This window comes from Bolinopsis microptera, chromosome 11, assembly GCF_026151205.1.
Source record: "Bolinopsis microptera isolate Bmic1 chromosome 11, MBARI_Bmic_1.0, whole genome shotgun sequence".
In the NCBI taxonomy this organism is placed as follows: Eukaryota; Metazoa; Ctenophora; class Tentaculata; order Lobata; family Bolinopsidae; genus Bolinopsis; species Bolinopsis microptera.
In genome coordinates, this window is record NC_087082.1 from 5,610,070 (window position 1) to 5,629,927 (window position 19,858).

General features: G+C 37.1%; 2 protein-coding genes across 2 annotated transcripts in view; both read right to left on the minus strand.

The window, feature by feature from the left end:
- LOC134822990 (uncharacterized) overlaps positions 1-19,858 on the minus strand; it is a 189,748-nt gene that overhangs the window by 37,496 nt on the left and 132,394 nt on the right. The gene's annotated exons all lie outside the window — the stretch shown is intronic.
- LOC134822988 (multifunctional protein CAD-like) overlaps positions 11,229-19,858 on the minus strand; it is a 51,234-nt gene continuing 42,604 nt past the window's right edge. The window contains 13 exon segments of the mRNA XM_063834290.1: positions 11,229-12,510; positions 12,630-12,724; positions 13,309-13,410; positions 13,554-13,709; positions 13,869-13,983; positions 14,097-14,241; positions 14,415-14,565; positions 14,699-14,862; positions 17,330-17,407; positions 18,041-18,191; positions 18,353-18,452; positions 18,588-18,703; positions 19,092-19,207. Coding sequence (XP_063690360.1) covers positions 12,408-12,510; positions 12,630-12,724; positions 13,309-13,410; positions 13,554-13,709; positions 13,869-13,983; positions 14,097-14,241; positions 14,415-14,565; positions 14,699-14,862; positions 17,330-17,407; positions 18,041-18,191; positions 18,353-18,452; positions 18,588-18,703; positions 19,092-19,207 — 1,592 coding nt within the window. The 3' untranslated portion in view covers positions 11,229-12,407.

The window sequence follows — 19,858 nt, forward strand, 5'->3', positions numbered from 1 at the left end:
ACTCAAAATAGGCTTAAAGATAGCGCATTTGCATTGTTTATATAAGAGTTATTGGATCAACACATTGCCTAAAATCCTTACTTTTCGAGAAATCGGCAAAAACCATTTTGGGCGTGGCGCTTGAGCCGTTTTACTAACTTTTGATAGGGATTGTGATTAGAGGCTTGGGATAGAGTGCAAAAGACCGCAATTGGATATTTATATATGACTTACGAAGAAACATTGCCTTTAAAGTGCTTATTTTACAGTTTTTGGCGAAAAACTGATTTTTCGGTTCCAGAAAATCATGCAAAAATATGGGATAGTGTACATTGAGTTATGGAAGGCCTTAGAGATTTTGTATGAGTGGCATTTTGTGCAGAATGCGCCATGTTTATATACAACTTATGAAGCTAACATGCACCCTAAAATGCTTACTTTTCGGGGAAGGGTTATTTGGAGGAAATGTGCACAAAATAGAGCCAAATTGGTTTAATCAGCCATTTTTGCCTCCCGTTATATGTTAATAAAACTGCCATGCATATGCGGCTTCGTTTAAGCCTATTTTGAAGTCTCTAACGACCTTCAGAAGCAAACGTGTTCAGTTACGTTAATTGGGTCATTTGGGCGTGGCCCTCCTGGGTTTTGCGCCCAAGGTAAAAAAAATGTCTCCAACCGAAATCGTTTATTCATTACTTTGGGAAGTTATGTGAAAGTTTCGTGGGTATTGAAAATTTGCAGGCACATGTCCATAAATGACTGGACTAAGAATCTTACACAGTCATTGACCATAATGTTGCATTAATTAGCATGAATAGTAAGGGGAAATGGATCTCGTTGGATTCGAATGTTCACAAGGATTCTCAACGGAATTTGGTAGTTAGGACACTACGAAATAATTAGACTTGGTTGCCAATTTGGTATCTCTCACGGAAAACACACTTTTCCACTTTTTACCACCTTTGTACCACCTTTCTGTTTGCCAAATATCTTTAGTTGTGAACTTCATAGAAAGGCTGCAAAATTACCTAGAATGTTTTACTGATCAAGGAGGTAAAATTTTGTATCTAAAGTTTTTACATCGACAATCAGCTAAATGGATAATTACCAATTAGTTTAATCACCAAAAAAAACGTGAAAATTTTGTATTGGCTTTAAATGATTTAAATCGTTTGAGACACGGAGAAATGTAGTTTTTAGAAAAAACTCGAAAATTTTCACTTAAATTTTTTTTCGGGGATTGAAAAAAAAGTTTTTGAAAATTTGAAAAATATTTTTTCCGCCAAAAGGGATTCGAATTGCTTTGAAACGTGGATAAAAAAAGACTCTGCAGAAATATTTCGAAGATTTTTAGATTGAGGAATACTAAAAATCATCCAATATGGGAAGTTGGAAGTTCAGTAAATCTCGACATATTTTAGTAATTAGGAATAGTCTTAGCGGAAGGGTGGACCTGGAAAAGGTTAACACAAATATTAGAGTTTCGTAACTAATTAAATACAAGCTTTATCAAATTCCACATAAAGAAAACTGCACAAAAGGACATTTAGATCGAACGATTTTTACCTGCTGTACTTCATTTTTATTGATTTCAATGATCAAATCCTCTGTCAATCTTGCCAATCTTTTACCGGGTATCTGAATGTACCGGACCTCTTATTTTCCTTCTATAATTAGACCCAGTTGTGCAAGAAATGCGATTTCTCACAGGGGTTCTTTAAACTTGTGCACTTTTTGTCACTCTCGCAACTCGCAAGGGGCCTGGTATTATAGGGGGGGGGGGGGGGGGGGGGGGGTTATAGGAAAGCGAGTTGTAATATACCTTGCTTCTGAGGTCGTAGAGAACATTCCAAAATTGGCTTAAACGAAGCCGCATTGCATGTATTATATTAGACGTTATTGTCAACACATTGCCTAAAAATCCTTACTTTTCGAGAAATTTCGCCAAACCATTTTGGGGCGTGGCCGCTGAGCGATTTTACTAACTTTTGATAGGATAGTGATAGAGTCTTTGGATACGAGTGAAAGAACGCAATTGGCATATTTCATATATGACTTACGAGATGAAACATATGCCTTAAAGTGCTTACTTTTACAGTTATTGAGCGAAAAACTGATTTTCGGTTCCAGAATCATGCAAAAAATATGGGTATGTGGTACATTGAGCTAGAAGGCCTTTTTAGAGATTTTTGAATGAGTGCAAAATTGTGCAGACCTGGCCATGTTTATATTACAACTTATGAAGCACACATGCACCCTAAAAATGCTTACTTTTTCGAAGTTATTTGAGGAATTGTTGCAAAACTAGAGCAAAATGGTTATATCAGCCATTTTCTGCCTCCCGTTCTATGTTAATACCTCGCATGCATATGCGGCTCGTTTAAGCTATTTTGAAGTCTCTACGCCCCTTCAGAATGAAAGGGGTCAGTTACGTTATTGGGTTCACATTGGGCGTGGCCCTCCTGGGTTTTGCCCAAGGTAAAAAAATGTTCTCCAACCGAAAATCGTTTATTCATACCTTTGGGAAGTTACTGTGCCAAAGTTTCGTGGGTATCCTGAAAATTTGCCAGGCACATGTCCTTAAATGACTGGACTAAGAATCTTCACAGTCATGACATAATGTATGCATTTATTAGCAGGAATAGTAAGGGGAAAAGTGCATTCCGTGGGATTCGAATGTTCACAAGGATTTCTCAACGGAATATGGTTGTTAGGGGACCCCTCCGAAACATAATTAGACTTGTTGCCAATTTTGTATCTCAACGGAAACACCAATTTTACCACTTTTTTTTACCACCTTTGTACACCTTTCTGGTTTGCCAAATATCTTTAGTTGTGAACATCATAGAAGGCTGCAAATTACCTAGATTGTTTATCTTATCAAGAGTAAAACTTTTGTATCAAAGTTTTTACATCGGACATCAGCTAATTGGATAATTACCAAATTAGTTAATCACCAAAAATATGTGAACATGTTTTATTGGCTTTAAATGATTTAAATCGTTTGAAACACGGAGAAATGTAGTTTTTAGAAAAACTTCATAAAAATTTTCACTAAAATTTTTTTTCGAGACTTGAAAAAAAGTTTTGAAAATTTGAAAAATATTTTTTTCGCCAAAAGTGTTGAATTGCATGAAACGTGGATAAATGCCTTGCAGAAAAATGTCGAAGATTTTTAGATTGAGGAATACTAAAATCATCAATATTTGAAGTTGGAGTTCGTAATCTCGACATATTTTAGTTATTAGGAATAGCTTAGCGGAAAGGGCTGGACCTGAAAAGGTTAACCACACCAATATTAGAGTTTCGTAACTAAATTACAATACAGCTTTATCAAATTCCACATAAAGAAACTGCACAAAAGGACCATTTAAGATCGAACCGATTTACCTGCTGTACTATATTTTATTGATTTCAATGATCTAAAACCTCTCGTTCATCTTGCCAATCTATACCGGGTATTCTGAATGTACCGGACCCTATTCTTTTACCTCTATAATTTGACCCAGTCGATGCAAGAATGCGATTTCTCACAGGGTTCTTTTAACTGTGCACTTTCTTGTCACTCTGTCCACAACTCGCAAAGAGGCCTGGTATTATAGGGAGGGGGGGGGGGGGGGGGGTATAGAGCGAGTGTAACATTTACTTGCTTCTGGATGGGTCGTAGAGACTCAAATAGCTTAAAACGAAGCCGCATAAGCATGTTTATATAAAGGAGTTATTGATCTACCACATTGCCTAAAATCCTTACTTTTCGAGTAATTCGCCAAAAAAACCATTTATGGGACGTGGCGCCGCTGAGGCCGATTGTTACTAACTTTGATGGATTGTGATTAGAGTCTTTGGATAGAGTGCAAAAGAACCGCAATTGGCATATTTATATTATGACTTACGAAGAAAACATTTGCCTTAAAGTGTTACTTTACAGTTATTGGCGAAAAATGATTTTCGGTTTCCTGAAAATCATGCAAAAACAAAATGATGGGTATGTGGGTACATTGAGCTATGAAGGCCTTAGAGTTTTTTGAATGATGCTAATTGTGCAGAACTGGCCAGGTTTATTATAAACTTATGGAAGCTACAGAACCCTAAATTGCTTACTTTTCGAGTTATTTGGAGAAATGTGCACAAATAGAGCAAAATTGGTTTTATCAGCCATTTTTGCCTCCCGTCTATGTTAGATAACGCGCATGCATATGCGGCTTCGTTTAGCTATTTTGATGTCTCTAAGACCTTCAGAAGCAAGGGATAAGGGGTCAGTTACGTTATTGGGTCAATATGGGCGTGGCCCTCTGGGTTTTGCCCAAGGTAAAAAAATGTCTCAACCGAAATCGTTTATTATACCTTTGGGAAGTTCTGTGCAGCAAAGTTTCGTGGGTATACTGAATAATTTGCAGGCACATGTCCATAATGTCTGGACTAAGAATCTTTCACAGTCATGACATAATGTATGCATTATAGCATGAATAGTGAGGGGAAAGTGGCCCATTCCGAAGGATTTCGAATGTTCACCACGGATTTCTCACGGATATGGTAGTTAGGACCCTACGAACATAAGTAGACTTGGTTTGCCAATTTTGGTATCTCACGGAAACACAACTTTTACCACTTTTACCACCTTTGTACCACCTTTTGGTTTCCAAATAATCTTTTGTGTGAACATCATAGAAGGCTGCAAATTAACTAGAATTTTATCTTTCAAGGAAGTAAACTTTTGTTTAAAAAGTTTTTACATCGGACAAATCAGCTAATTGGATAATTACCAATTTTGTTAATCACCAAAAAAAAGTGAAATTTTTTATTGGCTTAAAAATGGATTTATATCGTTTGAAACACGGAGAAATGTAGTTTTTGAAATAACTTCAAATTTTTTTCACTTAAAATTTTTTTTCGAGGACTTGAAAAAAAAGTTTGAAAATTTGAAAATATTTTTTTCCGCCAAAAGTGAAATCGATTGCCATGAACGTGGATTAAAAATGCCTTGCAGAAAAAATTCGAAGATTTTTAGATTGAGGATACTAAATTCATCAATATTTGAAGTTGGAGTTCAGTAAATCTCGACATATTTTAGTAATTAGTAGGCTAGCGGAAAGGGCTGGACCTGAAATGAAAAGGTTAACCACACAATATAGTAGTTTCGTAAACTAATTACAATACAGCTTTATCAAATTCCACATAAAGAACAGCACAAAGGGGCACCATTTAAGATCGAACCGATTTTACTGCTGTACTATCATTTTATTGATTTCAATGATCAAAACCTCTGTCAATCTTGCCAAATCTTACCGGGTATCTGAATGTACCGGACCTCTTATTTTACCTATATAATTAGGACCCAGATTGTGCTTGAAATGCGATGATTTCTCACAGGGGTTTCTGTTAAACTGTGCATTTTTGTCACTCTCGCCAACTCGCAAGAGGCCTGGTTTTATAGGGGGGGGGGGGGGGGGGGGGAGAGGAGCGAGTGTTAAATATTACCTTGCTTTGAAGCGTCGTAGAGATTCAAAATAGGCTTTAAAACGTAAGCCGCATAATGCATGTTTATATAGAGTTATTGATCAACACATTGCCTCCTAAAATCCTTACTTTCGAGAATTCGCCAAAAAACCATTTTGGGGCGTGGCGCGGAGCCGATTTTACTACTTTTGATAGGATTGTGATAGAGTCTTTGGATAGAGTGCAAAAGAAAAACCGCAATTGGCATTTTATATATGACTACGAAAGGAAACATTATGCCTTAATGTGCTTACTTTTACAGTTATTGGCGAAAACTGATTTTCGGTTCCAGAAATCATGCAAAATAGTATGTGGCGGGTATGTAGGTACATTGAGCTATGAAGGCCTTAGCGATTTTGTAATGAGTGCAAATTGGTGCGAATGGCATGTTTATTTACAACTTATGAAGCAACATGCACCTAAAAAGCTTACTTTTCGAGTTATTTGGAGGAAGGGGAAATGTGCACAAAATAGAGCAAAAATTTGGTTATATCAGCCATTTTTGCTCCTTTCTATGTTATAACTCGCATGCATATGGCGGCTTCGTTTAAGCCTATTTTGATGTCTCTACGACCTTCAGAAGCAAGGTGTTCAGTTACGTTATTGGGTCAATATGTGTTTTTTCGGCGTGGCCCTCTGGGTTTTGCCCAAGGTAAAAAAATGTCTCCAACCCGAAAAATCGTTTTTATTCATACCTTTGGGAGTTCTGTGCAAAGTTTCGTGGGTATCTGAAATTTGCAGGCTCATGTCCATAAATGACTGGACTAAGAAATCTTCACTGTCATGAACATAATGCATATATATGGCATTATTAGATGAATAGTACGGGGAAAAGTGGGCATTCCGTTGGATTCGAAATGTTCACAAGGATTTCTCAAGGAATTTTGGTAGTTAGGGACCCCTACGAACATAATTAGACTTGTTGCCAATTTTGTATCTCAACGTAAACCCTCTATTACACTTTTTACCACCTTTGTACCACCTTTCTGGTTTTGCCAATATCTTTAGTGTGAACATAATAGAAGGCTGCCAAAATTAACTAGATGTTTATCTTATCCAGGAGTAAAACTTTTTGTATCAAAAGTTTTTACATCGGAACAATCAGCTAATTGGATAATTACCAATAGTTAATCACCAAAAAAAGTGAAAATTTTTTATTGGCTTAAAATGATTTAAAATCGTTTGAAACACGGAGAAAGAATGTAGTTTTTAGAATAAACTTCAAAAATTTTTCACTTAAAATTTTGTTTCGAGACTTGAAAAAAAAAGTTTGAAAATTTGAAAATATTTTTTTCCGCCAAAAGTGATCGAATTGCATGAAACGTGGAATAAAATGCAGCCTTGCAGAAAAAATTTCGAAGATTTTAGATTGAGGAATACTAAAAATCATCAATATTGAAGTTGGGAGTTCAGTAATCTCGACATATTTTAGTAATTAGGAATAGCTTAGCGGAAAGGGCATGGACCTGAAAAAGGTTAACCACAACAATATTAGAGTTTCGAACTAATTACAATACAGCTTTATCAAAATTCACACATAAAGAAACAGCACAAAAGTGACCATTTAAGATCGAACGATTATACCGCTGTACTTCATTTTATTGATTTCAATGATCAAAAACCTCTGTCAATCTTGCCAATCTTTACCGGTATCTGAAGTACCGGACCTCTTTTTACCTCTATAATAAGACCCAGTTGTGCAAGGAAATGCGATTTCTCACAGGGGTTTCTTTAACAACTGTGCTCTTTTTGTCACTCTCGCAACTCGCAGAGGCCTGGTATTATGGGGGGGGGGGGGGGGGGGGTATAGGAAGCGAGTGTAAATATACCTTGCTTTGAAGGTCGTAGGAGACTTTCAAAATAGGCTAAACGAAGGCCGGGCATAGCATGTTTATATAAGAGTTAATGATCAACACATTGCCTAAAATCCTTACTTTCGAGAAATTCGCCAAAAACCATTTTGGGGCCGTGGCGCTGAGCCGATTTTACTAACTTTTGATACGAGATTGGTGATAGAGTCTTTGGATAGGAGTGCAAAAGAACCACAATTGGCATATATTTTATATGGACTAACGACAAAAATCATATGCTTAATGTGCTTACTTACAGTTATTGGCGAAAAACTGATTTTCGCGTTCAGAAATTCATGCAAACTATGGGTATGTGATACCATTGAGCTATGAAGGCCTTAGAGATTTTTGAATGAGTGCAAATTTGCAGAATGGGCATGTTTTTATAAAACTTATGAAGCAAACATTGCACCCTAAAATGCTTACTTTTCGAGTTATTTGGAGGAAATGTGCACAAAATAGAGCAAAATTGGTTAATCAGCCTTTTGCCTTCCTGTTCTTTGTTAATAACTCGCATGCATATGCGGCTTCGTTTTAAGCTATTTTGAAGTCTCTACGACCTTTCGAGCAAGGGGTCAGTTACGTTTTGGTCCAATATGGGCGTGCTGGCCCTCCTGGGTTTTGCCAGGTAAAAAAAATGGTTCTCACCGAAAATCGTTTATTCATACCTTTGGGAGAAAGTTCTGTGCAAAGTTTCGTGGGTATCTGAAAATTTGCAGGCACATGTCCATAAATGGGACTGGACTAAGAATCTTCAAGTCATGACATTAATGTCATGCATTATTAGCCATGAATAGTAAGGGGAAAAGTGGCATTCCGTTGGATTCGAATGTTCACAAGGATTTCTCAACGGAATATGGTAGTTAGGACCCTCGGAACATAATTAGGACTTGTTTGCCAATTTTTATCTCAACGGATAACACCACTTTTACCACTTTATTACCACCTTTGTACCCCTTTTCTGGTTTTGCCAAATATCTTTAGTTGTGAACATCATAGAAGGCTGCAATTATACTAGAATGTTTATCTTATCAAGGAGTAAAACTATTGTATCAAAGTTTTTTTTTACATCGGACAATAGTATTGGATAATTACAATTAGTTAATCACAAAAAGTGAAAATTTTTTATTGTTAAAATGATTTATATCGTTTGATAAACGGAGAGAAGAATGTAGTTTTTTAGAAAAACTTCAAAAATTTTTCACTTAAAAATTTTTTTCGAGACTTGAAAAAAAAAGTTTGGGAAATTTGAATATATTTTTTTTTTTACGCCAAAAAGTGATCGAATTGCATGAAACGTGGATAAAATATGCCTTCAGAAAAAATTTCGAAGATTTTAGATTGAGGAATACATCTAAAATCAATAAATATTGAAGTTGGAGTCAGTAAATCTCGACATATTTTAGTAATTAGGAATAGAATTAGCGGAAAATGGCTGGGACCTGAAAAAGGTTAACCACACAATATTTAGAGTTTGTAACTAATTACAATACAGCTTTATCAAATTCCCACATAAAAGGAAACAGCTCAAAAGGACCATTTAAGATCGAACGATTTTTACCTGCTGTACTATCATTTGATCGATTTCAATGATCAAAACTCTGTCAATCTTGCCAATCTATACCGGGATATCTGAATGTACCGGACCTCTTTTTTACCTCTTTAATTGGCCCAGTGTGCAAGATATGCGATTTTCTAACAGGGGTTTCTTTAAACTGTGCCACTTATTTGGTCACTCTCGCAACTCGCAGAGGCCCCTGTATTATAGGGGGGGGGGGGGGGGGGGTATAGGAAAGCGAGTGTAAATATTCCTTGCTTCTGAAGGTCGTAGAGACTTCAAATTAGCTTTAACGAATGCCGCATAAGTTGTTTATATAAGAGTTATGATCAACACATTGCCTCGAAAATCCTTACTTTTCGCGAAATTTCACCCAAAACCATTGTGGGCGTGGCGCTGAGCCGATTTTACTAAACTTTTGATAGGATTTGATAGAGTCTTTGGATAGAGGTGCAAAAGAACCGCAAGTGGCACTTTTATATATGACTACGAGAATCATAGCCTTAAAGTGCTTACTTTTACACGTTATGGCGAAAAAACTGCATTTTCGGTTCCAGAAATCATGCAAAAATATGGGTATGTATGTTACATTGAGCATATGCAGGCCTTAGAGATTTTTGAATGAGTGCAAATTGTGCAGAAATGGCATGGTTCTATAATACAACTTATGAAGCAAACATGCACCCTAATATGCACTTACTTTTCGGAGTTATTTGGAGGAATGTTGCACAAACTAGAGCAAATTGGTTTATATCAGCTTTTTGCTCCCGTTCTATGTTAATAACTCGCAGCATATGCGGCTTCGTTTAAGCCTATTTTGAAGTCTCTACGACCTTCAAGAAGCAAGGGGTCAGTTACGTTATTGTGCAGTTGCAAGAATTATGTCCAATTTACGTTTTAGCAACGCAGTGGACATTGAAAACTACACACTATAGTATATTAATATACAATATATATATTATATTTGACCAAAACTCATAATTGGGTAGAGTGGACCGCTGCCAGTATCTCTCTTTCCCAAACAAAAGTAAATGATATTATTATTAATTTGAATGACTGTCTGCAAATGCAAAATGATACCGAAAATATAAAATGATAAAATCGGTCGCTCGCTTTTCCCATTCATTCACCATTCACGGCTTACGAATTGTAAAAATGATAAAATGTTCGTTGCTAGCACTGTGATACTGATAGTTATAACATATAATAGTTATAATACTACTAGGCTGTGGCAACCGACAAAATGAAAAATTGCTCGATATCAGGTATTTTGCGCGACAAGAATGATATGACCCTGTTTTCAATCAACTGTTGACTAATTATGATATTAGAAATCGCCTGAGTAGCACTAGCAGCGACCGTTACTGGGCGGCGCTCAGCCTGTCATTCCGCCGAATCTTTATGTTTATGAACATTATAGCCTGGGGACGGGGTCCCCAGGTAACACTAACAGCGACCGTTACCTCAATCTTTTACTGAAAATTCAATACAATTAATAATATAAGGGATCATCACCCTGATACGACGAAATCAAAAATCTGCTAATCGATGTAATATTATGAGTATAACCTGGGGGCCCCAGGTTTTTGTGTTCTTCGCACTTAAATTCATACATAGTTTTTGCTCATGATATTTCGCTCGCAGATCAAATCACATTTTTTACATACGAGAACAGAGACTACTACTACTGTATATACTAGTACTACTACTGATTTTACACAGTGGTCCTGGTGACCACGCCCCTACGAGCAAGAAGACAGTAATTCTGCCCATAATAATAAAAAGGGGACAGTTGCTCTACCTTGCAGTTGCAGATCGAGAACTGTAGTAAACTGCACCAGAGTAGGACCCTTATATAATGGCCCCTAAATAAAAGCAGCTGTCAAAATTAAACAAAGCCTATTAGTGGGACTGGGATAAACTTTGCGCCTGTCATTATTTTTAAGTCCCATGTTGTCCTAAAAGCATTTTATTATCAAATCTTTAATTTTCAGGATTGGACCCCACCTATCACTACCACAGATTCCAATAACTGTTCGCTAATCGACATTTGACAGCCCCAATTTTCTTTGAAAGTTAAACATTTCTTTGGCTGTACCTTTTGCTCTAGCCCACTATCTTTGACAGCCCCAATTTTCTTTGATTTGACTGTCAAACTACGATATTTCCCGTTATCCTGATAATATAATAGGCGCGCTGCTTTGTACATTTTTGATTTTATTAACTTCACTTTGATAAAAGTTTTCATTTCTTATAATTTTATAGCTGACAACAACTATATGATTAGTACTCCGCATTCAGTAAGCTAAATGTAAGAGGTGTTACAACAAATTAAACTTCGCATTTAGTTAATAAATTAAGAATATTGTTTTTAATACAGACTACAGATAAAGTAACACAAACATAAAATGTAGCTTTTAAAGCTATGTAATAAATTAACCTACAATAAAACCTTTTAAAAAGCGTCTTTAAAAAATAAACGTTTTGATAAAAATATAATTTCTTTCCGAAATAGAGGTCATATCTTTCTTTTAAAGCAAAGCTGCACATAGAAGTCCCGGACCCCTCCGACATAAAGTAGACGATAAATTTGTCGAATATAGATACGGTAAATTTAGATTAAAACAATGCTAGCACTAGCAGCAGTAACCTACTGTTCCGCTCGTGGCCAGCACACGAAACAGCAAACCGTACTTAACATTTGAGTGGGAGGTTTCACCTTCTTAATAGCCATATCACAAGGCTTCTTATTTATCAATATCACATTTGTAGTTGGGTAACCATTAAAAAAAGTGCGCCATCTTTAATCTGAATGCTTCTAATTATTAGAAATAATAAGATAATGATGAGATGATTTAGATTCTTCGCAGAAATAAAGAAATATAAATAAAAGAGGTATATTAATAATTTATAAATCATTGATAAACACTAATGCTATCTAGATATTTGTGATTATGACTGGCTAATAATATTAGTAGTACTAATAACATTATACTCATTAGAAATTACTTCTATCAATCTGGCGACCTGTTCTACAAATGGGCGGTCTTATTTTCTTACCAATACCATGACTATGAGCCATGTAAATTGAAAACGAAACAGCAAACCTTAACATTTGTAAATTGAAAATGTTTCCGCGAGCGTAATTAATTGATTTAAAATCGCCCAAACTTCAAAGGATAAAACGAAAATATCGTTAGGTGGCGTGATAATTGAGGATCTTGACGAATCAAATTTCATTTCTAAAAATTGAATTGATAAGCTAGAATGCGTCTTTCCAAGAAATTAACGAAAAAATGCCAAATTTCTCATGTCAGTAGATAAAAAATAATTGCCAAATTCCAATTAACGGAGGGAAAACAGGCACCATGTTATAATTATAGTTTTATACTTAAGATATGTTAAATTCCAGGTTCTCCAACCAAAACAAATTCTACAAAATTACATAAAAAAGTATAACCTCAAGATCCATTCCTGATCCAGACTTCGAGTCCAGATCTATGACAAACTGTAACCGGGTCATCCTAACATTTGCCCAGCAGCATAGCCAGCAGTGCCATCCTAACATACACTCCGTTCTCAGCTTGTCTAAAGTAAGCGGCTCGTGGATCTGCATCTATCTCAACACTGAAGTGAGAAAAAAGGGGTATGAATTAAACGCTGTAACCATGACAACACTGTTATCTACACTAAACGGCTGTGATTCAAAGAACAGTGTTCTAGAACATTGTACTAAAGAAACTGACCTGATCTCGTTGACGCGAGGTAGAGGATGCATGACAACCATGCCAGGTTTAGCTTTTATCAGAGTCTCAGGCGTTATCAGGTAGGAATCCTTTACCTAGGAGTTAGTATCAACGCTCAACAGAATAAATCACTTCTTTTTGGCAGGAAAACAAAACATCTTTACATAAATCACTCCGTGCTATATACCTACACACTAAAGTTAACACTCAAAACAAACGCCTGAAAGAAACTCTTTTAGATTAAAAACATCATACTTTTTCAGTGCCACAATCGCATGCGAGCAGAGTTAACAGAAACTGTGTCAAGTGTGACTTATTCGTGCGGCTCATTTAAAAAATTGAGACTAGAATTTGACTAGACGTATCCTACTCTTCAGTTTGTTCGTTATTATAATGCCTAGTTGTAACACAGTACGGTATTTGATAACCCCGCAGTATCGCGTTTAAACCACTCTGGCCCTAAACGTGCGTTTAATTAATTGGGTAATAGGTCTTTAATTAACTCGCACGCCACTTGTGTCCTAACATCTGATTCACATCTGATTCAGAGCACATGTACAGTACACGCGTGCGCGGCGCGGCGGTAAAATTAAAATTAGTCCGCGCGATCGCAATACTAAGGAACCAATGCGTGATACATAACCAGCACTTTTGTAGTGAGACCGAGCTTTGAACCAACCTTTTCGTAATCCTCAGGCGACGGGAATCTTTCTTTCTGTATCCGGGTTACATATAGCACATCAGTGGATGGCATGGCGTCCAGCAGATCTCTGTAGCTAGTCTGAAATTAATCGGGGCTAAAGATTTGCTGTAGAGACTTAGTGTAATATTATATCCGTCTCATGCCTATTTTAGACAAATGGAAATGAAATTAGTCCGTTAAACCACAAAATATCAGCTAATATTTGGAAAATAATCCATTACCTGCGGTATTCCTTTGTTCTTGACATAATCTATCACATCAGCAGGCATGTCCAGCTCAGACGGGGACACGTATTGCAGCTTAACATTGTACAGAGTGAGTAGCCTCGCCAGACTGTGAACAGTTCTTCCGTGCTTCAAATCTCCCACCATCGTCACCTGGGTAATATCAGTGTTATCTGGTGTCTTATCATTTGTGTAGTGTAATTAAATGTAAAAATTACTTAATATTACCACATTAGTGTGTTGCACTAGTCCTTGTAGGCTTCAAGTGTGCCCTAATTAACAGATTAAGAGGAATACATGAGAATATTGTACCGTTATTCCGTTAACAGTTCCTATTTCCTCTCTGATAGTGAACACGTCCAGTAGAGCCTGTGTTGGGTGCTCCCCCACTCCATCTCCCCCGTTTATCAGGGGTTTATGTAGGTGCCTTGTAGTGTGGATATGTTAGATACGTGCACATTTAAAGTCACAAGATAAAGTCACAACTTAGTATGGTTTTAAAGGGTTTAATAAAGATAATATAATATAACTATTACTAACCTAGCAGCAGTAGTGACTTGTCCAGGGGTAGGATGTCTCATTACCATAATATCACAATAACCTTGAATATTTCTAACTGTGTCCTCTACACTTTCTCCTTTCAGCAAACTACTCTCACTTGGACTAAGAGTTATCACTGTACCACCTAAACAAGGTTGTCATGTTTACAGTGTTGTCATGATTACAGTGTTGTCATGATTATAGTGTTGTCATGGTTACAGTGTTGTCATGGTTACAGCGTTGTCATGGTTACTGTGTTACCATGGTTACAGTGTTACCATGGTTACAGTGTTGTTGAAGTTACAGTATTTAACTAACCTAAGCGCTGCATGGCGCTAGTAAAGGAGAGATGGGTGCGAGTACTAGGCTCAAAGAACATAGTCCCCAGAACACACCCTGTAGCTAGCGTGTGTATCTCTGTTTGTAACTTCCTCTTAAACTGGTGAGCCACTGTGAAGATCTGGTGCAGCTGAAATTATACATTCATTAGAATAATTGAATTATTATTAAGTGGGGCTCATTTGTTTTGACAAAGTATGGAAATAAAATTAAACAGCCCGATAATATCTCTTAATGTTATATTATAACATTGTGTAACTCACAGTGTTCCTATCGAACTGCTTCACAGTTAGGATGTGTTTGTTGTTGAGGTTGTGTCTCACGACAGGTATAAGTCGCGACACATCTGTCTCATTCAGTGTCTCAGTCATTGAGATCTGTCTCAAACACCCACTAGCGTCTGTTAGAGAGTAGTGTCTCTGTCTGCCTGGTAATAATAACAGTTCATATATCTTATAGTTAGTAGAGCACGGTATAGAATACATGTAAGAATGACTTAGCATATTCCACGTAATCCACCTCTACATGGCTCATATCAAACAAATTGCTACGACAAAATTTACAGGGCAAATGTAACCGTCAAGACAAGTTCTGGAACTGGTCCAAGTAATGTAATACTAATAATAAGCAGTGTGCTGGAACTTTGCCAGCGCCTGCAATTCGACTGATACAGCGATACGTAGATCAAGTATATTAATTATAGTTCTTACGTTAAGTTATAGGTCACGTGATATTTTTGACCAATGCACGTCGTAGTAGTTATGACTCATGGGCAGCCGCAAAAGATAATCATATTTTTATTGGTTTTATTGTCCTTTTGTTTTTTACATGAATTACCGTTACGGGTTTGGGTTAAGGTTAGGGTAAGGGTAACGTTTGTGGTCAGGTTCCTAACCCTGCAGTTCCACGGCTCAGTTTTGCAACCAGTTTTGCAACCTCACATTTTTGCGACCGGAAATGAAATTCAAAAATATTTCTCCGCACGGAGAAATATTTTTGATATGACCCAAAACTCCGTGAAAGCAGTTTTAACCTGGGCGCTTGCGTGGGAAATTTCATTATATAATGCGCCCACGTGCGCGCGCAAATCTGCGTGCAAATACCAACCGTGGGAACGTACATTGTAAACAATACTGCCTTCGCGGAGTTTTGCCTTTCAAAACTCTTTTCGCGGAGTTTTGTGTCAAATCTGGTCGCAAAACTGAGCCGTGGAACTGGGCTGTTACTCCATATTTTTGTGGCCTTAGAGTCTGGACACCGCCAGCGATCAGCAAAATACTCACATTCACTCTTTGTTCTCTAGAATATTGAATTATGAACAGTTTGGATTTTAACACCTAATTACTTCTTTTATTTGGTCATGTGCAGCAGGTAAATGATCCACTTATATACAGACAGAGCGAAGTCCGGTCTCGTAGAGAACGAAGTCTGCTCACGGATTGGTGTTTCACTCCATAAATCCATCAACTATTTCATTTGTGCTGAAGTTTTATTATGACTTTACTTTTGTCTTCACTCTTCCATTTCCTCAGTTTGTTTTCCTACAGCTGGTAACCTAAACCTCTTTTCTTAACTTCTAGATATTCTTCTAATTTAGTTTTCAGGTTGTGGACTCTATTTATATCACTTTGAAGTCGAATTGTTGGTCAACTGCTATCTCGAAATCAAGTTTCACAAAAAAATACCCATTAGCCCCCCCCCCCCCCCCCCCCGGCCCCTTAAGGTGTTGGTGCCTTGTCCTGCCTACCACTGGGCCAGACTGCCCGAACTTTGTCTATTCTGCTTTCGTCGATGCTTCCTCTAAATCTCGCTAGTTATTTTCCGCAAAGGGTGACCTCTGCGGGAACCGATCATCACGTCGTTTAAACTGGCTAATTATAAACACAACATAAACACAACAAGAATTTCGCCGCGGTAACACCACGCACGATCAAATTTCCCTACTGCCTACAATGTAATTGTTCTACTTTATTGTTATCCCAGAGTGGTGTTTTGCGCACGTGATAATCGTTTATATTATATTAGGCGCGCAGAACTTGAAAAATTCTGCGCGCATCTGAGGTGTCGCCGTCGATCTGTATGTGGTTTGGTTGTAGATCATTTCATATTTTGCGCAATTTTGTTACGCGTGTTAACGATGCGTATCATCAATCATGTCACGTCATATTATTGCATCGTATGCCAACTTTAATGACTGTTATAAAATAGTCTGTATCATCTTAGTTATTATCTAACATAAAGTAATACATTTTGATGCTTACTCGAATACTCGACACATCTACAGCACCATCGATTTTCGAGCCTTTGATTTGATATAGGATTCTTTAAAAGCATACCACAATCTTGATCTTAGTTGCTTCTTGAATGTAAATGTGAAGTAACATCTTTTCTCAACTATATGTTTTCGCTTTTTACCATTAAGTGTCAATCAACTGTTAAATAATCAGCCACGAGTTTATCAGCTGATATCATAATTTAATTTGTTTTGACTTGCTGAATATTATCACTCGGTAATATATTAAGCTTGTTTCACCAAAATAACACTTATGTTGATGATTGATCCGCTCAGATGACTAATATGCTATATTAATGAATTAGAGTGAATTGTAACCCGATGGAAACCTGTGTACCAGTCGTCAAGCACCAAAATTTTGTTGCTATGGCTGTAATTAATTAACACATAACTGGCGTCGCGCGCGCAAAATAGACTCCTTTTATACACATAATTATAGGGGAGTGGTCTATATTGCGAAGGAGCAGACTTTTGTCATCATCGTAGGACCGTCGGGCCACCTCATATATCCAAACCCGATTACTTATTCCCTACGATCTTTTTGCCTTCGGCAAGAGCAGGGAAAAAATTATTACTACTACATACTATAATTAATACAAACCAGCTGTAAGCTTGCTGACAGGGTCGTGGAACACTACAGATTTGGGGGAAGCAGTCACCATTCCTCCAGCTTTATACTCTAAGAGAGAAGTTACACTGTTACACTGTAACACTGTTACACTATTACACTATTACACTATTACACTATTACACTATTACATTGTTACACTGTAACACTGTTACACTATTACACTATTACACTATTACACTATTACACTATTACATTGTTACACTGTTAAACTATTACACTGTTACACTATTACACTGTTAAACTATTACACTGTTACACTATTACACTATTACACTGTTACACTATTACACTGTTACATTGTTACACTGTTACACTGTAACACTATAACATTGTTACACTGTAACACTATTACATTGTTACACTGTTACACTGTAACACTATTACATTGTTACACTGTAACACTGTAACACTATTACATTGTTACACTGTAACACTATCACATTGTTACACTGTTACACTGTAACACTATTACATTGTTACACTATTACACTATTACACGGTTACACCATTACACTGTTACATTGTTACGCTGTTACATTGTAACACTATTACATTGTTACACTATTACACTATTACACTATTACACGGTTACACTATTACACTGTAACTCAATTAACTAATCTCGCAATTAACTAAACACTCAATTAACTAAACACTCAATTAACTAAACATTGAACTGACCGTTGTCACTGTCCTCGCTAGTAAACTTGACCCTGTCAACTCCGGGACTGGCGGGAGAGCTGGGAACTAACACGGAGGAACTAGTGTCCTGTACTTGTGCTGACAGAGACTTTCTTCTTACGTCCTCACCGTACCCCGGCTCTGCTAACACCTGGGGTCGAGTTCTTTAAATAGTTAACTTATTATTTAATTGATTTAAAACAAAAATATAACTCACTTATTAACGAATCAGCTGATCAAATAATTATTAGTAAGTATCTGTATAACAGTCGCTATCTGTATTGGTTTACTGTAACCATGACAACACTGTACCTTGCCATCAATAAAGACAGTGTTTCCTCTGAGGACCACTTTAGAGACTGAGCCCTGAACTTCCATTCCTTCAAACGGGGTCCAACCAGCTTTAGAAAACCTGGAACAAGGATTAGTTTATAAACACCTCGGAGGTCCCCCCGCCCCCACTAAGGTACAATAGTACCAAGTAACCCCCCCCCCCCCCCCCCTTTGGAACCCCCTCCCCCTTTGGAACCCCCGCGCCCCCACGTACCTCATAGCGGAGGGAATAGTCCACTTCTCCTCCATGTCCACCTCTATGAAAGTGTCAGGTTGTTCAGGGAGGTTGAATATCTTGATGGGGTTGGTGTGCAGTCTCAGTATTATGTCCTGAACAGGTAACTATTATAATGTGATACTGTACCTCACTCCATAACAAAGTAATAACATGCCTTGTTCTCATCTCCTGTTATCTAGGTAAACTATAGGTAAAAATATAATATTAATCATAAGCTAAAATGTACTAATCTTTGTATTCTAAATGGGGAAAAAGAAGAAACATTGTCAGTCAGTCGAGAAAATTGTCAGTCAGGCTATATGGCAGCTTTGTAGATGTTGTGACTATGCTAGTAGTGTAGTATAGTAGTATCATTACTTAATACTTGTCACTACTGCTTAAATCTCCTGCGTTTATGTATCATTTTAGTAAAAAAGAAACGCCCTAAATAAGAGTCCATATATAATGTAAGTATTAAATATAATCTAATATAATAACGACCTGCACAGTCAGCCTTCCCTCCGCCACAGCAGTCAGGAGTAACGGCAGCATAGTCTCCAATCCGGGGAAACCAGCTGGGGGTTTGTCTGAAGTCTTCTCCTCGACCGTGTGCGGAGCTGAAGATGTTTCATCAGATACTATACATTAACTATACATTAATTATTACATTAACTATACATTAACTACCTATCATCAGGCATACTGTGATATCAAAACATAATCAGCTTGTTTACCAGGATTTATGTACTAAATTCACGGTAATTGCTTTTTTGGACGTTAGCATAAAACACAAGATAAACCCTTAGCTAGCAATTTTATTATATATTAGTATTACATATTATTTTCATCGAATTATTTATAACGATCTTTTATGAGTGATCATTGATCTCTACCTTTTGCATTTATTCATGATCTTTAAAAGAAGTTCTATGATATTTTCCCTTTGTAGTGGTTCGCCCAAATAAATAGCAATTTAATTTTGTTAAAGCACTCAAGTTAGAGAGCAGAAAGGTTCCCTTTTAGTGATGCTCTCATTCTTTCGATGGTTTTAACTTATTCTAAATATACGTGACGCGATCAAAGTTATCAACGTGGTCACCCATTCGGGACCTTCAAAGGGGGGTAACAAGAAGGAGTTACAAGTGTTACCAGCGTTCTATAATACAAAATTTGCATAACATCTTCAACTTGCTGAATAGAGGCGCCACTCAAATGTAAACAAATATGTATCACCTCCCCACGGGAATCCACATCTATAGTTAATTAAC